This window comes from Plutella xylostella, chromosome 16 (assembly GCF_932276165.1).
Source record: "Plutella xylostella chromosome 16, ilPluXylo3.1, whole genome shotgun sequence".
NCBI lineage: Eukaryota > Metazoa > Arthropoda > Insecta > Lepidoptera > Plutellidae > Plutella > Plutella xylostella.
This window is the reverse complement of record NC_063996.1, coordinates 2794830-2801242: the sequence shown is the minus strand read 5'-3', so window position 1 is coordinate 2801242 and position 6413 is coordinate 2794830. Positions and strand designations below refer to the sequence as shown.

Genomic DNA, 6413 nt, shown 5'->3' with positions numbered 1-6413 from the left:
GGTTTTACGTATAGGTAGGTAGTTGGGTGTTATTGAAGTTGTAACAGTGTAGGGTCGCCCCACCCCGCGTGCGCCGACCTACCCCGCGCATTATCGATCGCGCCGCCGCCGCCGCCGCCCCGCTGCCGCCCGGCCAACAACTTTGCTACTTTCGATGCGACGTTGCCGCTTCGTGACTGTTTGGTTAGGTATTTTCGAGTAAGCCAGGAAAAAATGTAGGAAAATTTCCGGAGATCCGATTTAATTTTCTTCAATAGCTAAAAGAGACTCATTCATGGAGCTTCGCTTTTGTATTGAATATAAAGAAAATAAAATTATACGTAGGTGTAACGTTTATTCTTTATACATTCAAGTGTTTTTGACCTTATTTATACATTACTTAAACCTTGTATACCTACCTAAACAAATTTTGTATTTTCTAGCTAAATAAAGAAAAAACATTAAGTGCTTTGCTTGCATTAATACGTTTTGGGCATTTTACATTTTGTTAATCTTTTGTGTATTTATGAATGTTATTCAATAGAAAACAAAGTGTTCGGCATCGGCGGTTCTACCTTTTTTGGCATAAGATTTATTTGCCTAATCTCGTATTGCATAGTAACGTTTGGTCAAAGTCTCGTTACGCCGAAAATCGTATGGCATAAATCTCGTTTAGTAAAAAGTTATTTCGCATAACATTGTTTAGCCTAATAATGGTATTGCCAAATCTTGAATAGCCTAATAATGCTATGGCATAGGTTTATACAAAGTAATAATATTCGTTTGGTTTTAACTTTGACGGAGCGTCTCCCTACATAGCGCAAACTGGTGCCTTGTATTGTTTCCGCTGTTTGGAAAACGCTCCGCTCCGCTTCGCTGCGCTCCGCTTTGGTTTTTTATGGACATGTGCACCTAACACGCTCCTCCTCGCTTTGCTCGTCGTCGCACCTATTTTTAGGTTTCGATCTCATGGGGTTTGTAATAATTATATTGGTCTTTGACTTTCGATTTTTTGATCATACAATAGAATAGAATAGAATAGAATAGAATACTCTTTATTTTGCACCATTAAAAACACATACAATATCGTGATTTTCGGGATGTAGGAGAAAAATACCACAATTTGTACATTTACTACATACTTAATATATTATTTATTAAGATAACATTAGGATAAAACAAGATTATACATAGGTATAGACGAACATAAATTTGAGCAAACGAAACTTAGGTGTTTAAAGATTGTGCCTAAAGAGTTTTAGACGAAACGAGCCTTATGCCACATAAGCCTTGGCAAAGTGATGGTTCGGCCAAAAAAGTTTAGACCATACGAGTTATGCGAAATGAGTTTTGGTCAATAAAGATTATGCGAGATGAGCGGAACCCGGCATCGGCACATGGACATTTTTTCGTTGATACAGTTGATAGTGATAGATGAGGTCGAACGAGAATTGTTTTCTTTGAGACCTATATCCAAAACCTAAAAACGTCCACATTTGGCATACTATGTGTCTTCGTACTAAATGTATCTCCATGTACGACTATTGATGATGATGATGTCCTCTTCGTCGTATCCGACAACAGCGACTCTTGCTACACTGTTATGTGCTCTTATGTGGCTGGCAAGTCCGAACTTCGTCTTGAACACCTATTATGATGTTTGTGACTGCAAATTGAAAAAAGGTCGGAATCGGGAGGGTGAGAGTGAGAGCCCGGTACAGTCATTTTCATACAAAAATATCACATATTCTTAAATAATTCCCGATATTCATAGTTATGAAGAAATTCATAATAAGAAGTTATGAAGGCATTAAATAGTAGAATACGACTGTATTTTTTGTTTTTCATAATTTGACGTTTTTCTTTTTGAGAATATGCAACGTGTCCCATACATTCGTTCCACTGTGCGCCGGGACGTGAGCCGTACGCACCGATTACAAATATCTGGCCCCGGGAATCGAACCCTGGTCCTTCCGCTTAGCAGTCGGGGTCCTAACCGCGACACCATTCGCGACTTCATAACTATCTACCTTCCTTAGCTACCTACAACATGAGAACATGAAGAATGTTTTTAGTTTTAGGCTAGAGATAACATTACACGCGCTAGGAGTTAGCTGCTGCTGGTCGATTGAGCTGGCCGAGCTCCGCTCACTCACGCACAATATGGCAACGTCGCATCCACTACGTGCCAGTGGCTAGCTACCTTGATAATCTTTATTTATTGTCTGTTGATACTTTTGAAACTTGGATAATAGTAATAACAGTCTCTATTTTTGTTTCAGGTATAATCAACATGGATTTCTACTGCTGATCCATCCTTTTTTGGGAAAGGTTATTTGTATTAAGAAACAGATTATTACATTAACTATTATTATTAACAACATTCAATCTACATAGTTACATTATCACGTCAGAAATTTCGGAGCTGGATCGCATCGGTCTTTTGAAATCCATTCTAGAAGAGTGACCTTCAAAGCCAGCGCTAACAGGAAGCATAGTTGTGGTGCTATTGTTAAAATGGCTAGTGACGGCCTCCTCCATAATGTTCGCGATCTGCGCTCTCGCCCACATCTTTATATTAGGCGGCAGTTTCTTCAGCTCCGGGTAGAACGATAGAAGGAATAACTTATCACTGTCATTCTCTTCGTCCTCGATGTCTTCTAGATACACTGGCATCTCATCCGAATCTTGCTTGTCTTCGATGTAAACTTTCTTCCTACGTTTTACTGCTTTCTTTTTGTTTTTGACTTTTTTTTCTTTTCTTACTACTTTTTGGAGCGGGTCCTCAGAGTGGTGGCCATCTGCCAGAGTGTCGTGACCATTATCCTCGTGTTCTATACTGTTTTTGTCTACGTCATCGTCGCTCTCCTCGAACGGTCTAAAAATAAAAATAAAGTCATTAACTAAATGAATAAATCCATTAGCCTCAGTAAGAACGGAGACGTATAACTTGTTATCTGCGATTGCGTAACTTTGTAAGCTATTGCTAACATGTACGATTGTAGGTACTTCCCGCCTGTGGAACAATGTTAAATGTCTCAGTTCACCTATCAGTTGGGGATTTTGACTTGATTTTCCGCTCATCGATTGTAAACGGATTTCAGTGGAATTCCAGAGCAAAAAGTTTTTCATAAATATACATACACTAACTTCATAAATCAACTTACTCCTTGGCGGGTTCTGGAAGATCTTCAAAGCCACCTAAAAATGTAAGCTTTTTGAAGTAAACGTACACTCTTCTGTTGACCCTGATTCCTCTTTTGCGACACCGTAATTCCCTGTTGTACGCATCTTTCAGAGATCGCCATTTCTTCTGGATTTGGAGAACTAGAACAAATACACTTTTTTACATTAGCACATCACATCACACATGAACCTCAAGCAATAACAAAACTGGATTCCTTTTAAATGAGAATAATTAAAGATACTTAAACTCGTAAATAGAGGAAAAAGTTGATTTAAATAAAGCGCATAGCCATTACCAAATTGGTTTATCTAAATGTGTTCTAATTGGTTGAAAGAAACGATCATTATAGAGAATGTAGTAGGTATACACGATGGTTGGCCACAACTGTACCAGTCGCATGTATCACGCGATTCACGCGATATGTTGCAAATACGCGATCACATTAATGTCATGTTACAAAAAGTGTGGTTGTTTTATGTAAGTACACCTAACTAAAGACTTTGTGTTTCACACATTACATATCAGGTTTAAATATTAATAACAATTAATAACCTCGATCGTATGCCGTTGCCTTGTTGATCGTATCCCAATCCCTAAACAAAACCTGTCCAACCTCCTTCCAGAGCACAAGTTTTGCTATTCGATCGATCGACTGAAAGTTGTCCCACAGGCCGGGCCGTTTGCGTACTTCTTCGATGAGGTCTTCCGACTTGAACGCGTAGGATGACATTTTGTACGTTTGCGATAGAGTTTTACTTTTACTTGCGATTGCAAGTTGCGATCAATAAGACGCACGCGGTGGGCGCTCCGTGTAGCGAGCGGCGCGCGACTGACGCAGCGTTGTGACGCAGCAGACGCGCGCAACTGCCATTGGTCGAATGGTCGACCGACTTGGTCGCAATTTTAGCAACGCAATGCGATTGTGCCGCGATCGAGTTGAAGGTCTGCCAAGGATATGTCGTGTTTTGGCTAGAAAATATAGAATTGTGGAAATAGCGTTTGAACAAATCACAAAATGTGAAAGTTGTGAGTTAAATCTGTTTTTTTTTTTAAATTAAAGCGGGTTTAATGTAATAGAAACGTCCATCCTCTCTCCTAACAACTCCTTGTCTCCTTAGTCCTATCTTATGTCCAGCAGTAAATGATTGTTTTATGAAATGAATTAATAATAATATTCAAGCTTTACTGATGTCCAGCTGATGTCTGATACCACCCAAGTGTCGGGTGTATAGTGCGTCAAAGTTATCTGTTCCGGTGAGAGCGAACTAAATTGATCCATATCTCATAACTTACCAATGAATTATACATTTATATAAATTAGATGGGTTTATTAAAACCGCAAGGGTGAATTACCATTACAGGCTAACTTAAAATCTTATTGAATCAAGAAATATCAGACATTTACGTGAGCTCTCACCGGAACAGATAAGTTTGTGGCACTATATAATGAAATGTGACATGTGAGTCCATGTCACTGTCAGCGTCTGACTAGTTGTCAGTTCAACTATGTTATTTTTCGCCAAGTCGAGTAAGTTCAATGACTTATTTTAAAAGAACATGTTTATTTCAATGTTGCCTGTATTTTATACTAAGAAGTACTCAATTCACAGTAAGTAAGTATTAATTTTATTTTACCTAACGATCTAAGGGCCTACCTACAGTACCTTACCTACCTAAGCACTATGTTTAAAAAAAGCTCGTCAAACAAGTTGTGATAGTAGAGGCAGGTAGTTGGCAAAGAAATTTTTAATCTGAGCTGCTGCGAGGGTTAGTTATGTCTGTTCATCCAAAATTCTATACCTGTCTCTTCAACACTCGCTCCGTATTGATGTGGATGCGAGTTGGCAACGTCGCACTCTCCCGAGAGACGCCACGTTGCCGCTCCTACTCTTTACCGCTAGCGAACCACGTTGCCGCGTCGACCCACTTCTAACTGCGGCAAGCAACAGTCGATGTTTTTTCACTTTTCTGAATTGTCGAGAGAATCTCTTGTTATTGTATACATAGTTTTTAATTGCTTTTATCGATGAGAATAACTTACGCTATCAGAGAGGACGGGACTTTATGGGAGTATTTGCTAAATACCTACTTAGGTACTATGTTTTACTCTCCATAATCTAACTGGCTCTCTTTTTAAACAAAATAACTTGCTTATCATTAATTCATAGAATGTTTTCGAAGTCATAGGTACCCATTACCCAACCTACCTAGCCATCTCATTTCTTCTATAATATGAAGACGATAGCTATGCCAGTAAGGCCAATATGCCATGCACTCGCATATCGGGGGGATCGTTTGCATATAATACCCATTTAGTTACGTGTGCCTGTGTGCTAGGCAAGGTGTGAATGTGAATGCAGTTTTTATCCTGACATTAACAATTTAACAGGCCATGTCCCGTGTGCTAACTAATTCCATACGCCTTTCCAACATTTTAATTGTAATGTCTTAATTAGATTGCTTTTTAACATAATGCGGACCACGCCAGCAGTTACTGTGGTAATTAGACATATTTTTTTAAGTGACTCCTGAAGCAGAAGTTGCTTAGTCGTGGAAGTGTTTCCATTTTTGATTTTATGATAAGCAGGCAAAATTAAATCTGTTTTACGAGCCGACATATCGATCTTCACATGTACCTTACCTATACGTTATATCAAAGTCGGAAATCATAATCTTCCAAAAATTTACGAACTTACCTGTATTTCCTTTGTGCTCATTTAATATTGAGACAGAACAGAACATACCACCTGGGGAACATTTGCGAATAACTTCGTAATGCACCTACCTACCTAGCTAGTTCGCTAAGTGCAGAAACGGCAGACGGCACTCGCCTGCACAATGCACATCCGGCGCATTGTCAGATGTTGCATCTTCATGCGTCGCCGCTCGCTGCTGAAGACCTGTCTGCCACAATGGCGTGACGTGACGCGTCCACGCCCGTTTTGTTCCTTGCAGTTTTTTTTTGCTACGGCAATGTTCTTTCCTGTAGGTGCTCTATGTGCTTTTTGTGATCGAAGGGCTGTAATAGCGTTGCTGGCTTATACATTGTATGTTATAGGTAGCAGTTAGCAACCGAAGATATTCTAGGGTTAAAATGAGGACGTTTTTGGGTTTATTCACTACAGAGTACAGACATACTTACGCTGTATCAGATCAGATATTTACCATCTAGCACCAAAGCATAATCCTCAAACGGCGGTATACACCTAGGCCTAGGGCAAGGCTAAAAATAAAAAAAAACATGGTA

General features: G+C 39.5%; 1 protein-coding gene across 1 annotated transcript; it reads right to left on the bottom strand.

Moving 5' to 3' along the window:
• Positions 1-2332: 2332 nt before the first annotated feature.
• Positions 2333-4061, bottom strand: LOC105390921. The gene is made up of 3 exons (XM_011562297.3): positions 3719-4061; positions 3147-3306; positions 2333-2857 (listed from the first exon to the last, which is right to left on the bottom strand). The coding sequence occupies exons 1-3, from the start codon at positions 3894-3896 to the stop codon at positions 2377-2379; spliced, it is 819 nt and encodes a 272-aa protein (XP_011560599.2). The 5' UTR covers positions 3897-4061; the 3' UTR covers positions 2333-2376.
• Positions 4062-6413: the final 2352 nt, after the last annotated feature.

Excerpts from the sequence above, each read along its gene's own strand:
- LOC105390921 (XM_011562297.3), bottom strand. The coding sequence starts at position 3,896 with ATGTCATCCTACGCGTTCAAGTCGGAAGACCTCATCGAAGAAGTACGC. Across the intron at positions 3,307-3,718 it reads GGCAACGGCATACGATCGAG|TTCTCCAAATCCAGAAGAAA; the intron begins GTTATTAATTGT and ends TATTTGTTCTAG. Across the intron at positions 2,858-3,146 it reads CTTCCAGAACCCGCCAAGGA|ACCGTTCGAGGAGAGCGACG; the intron begins GTAAGTTGATTT and ends TTTTATTTTTAG.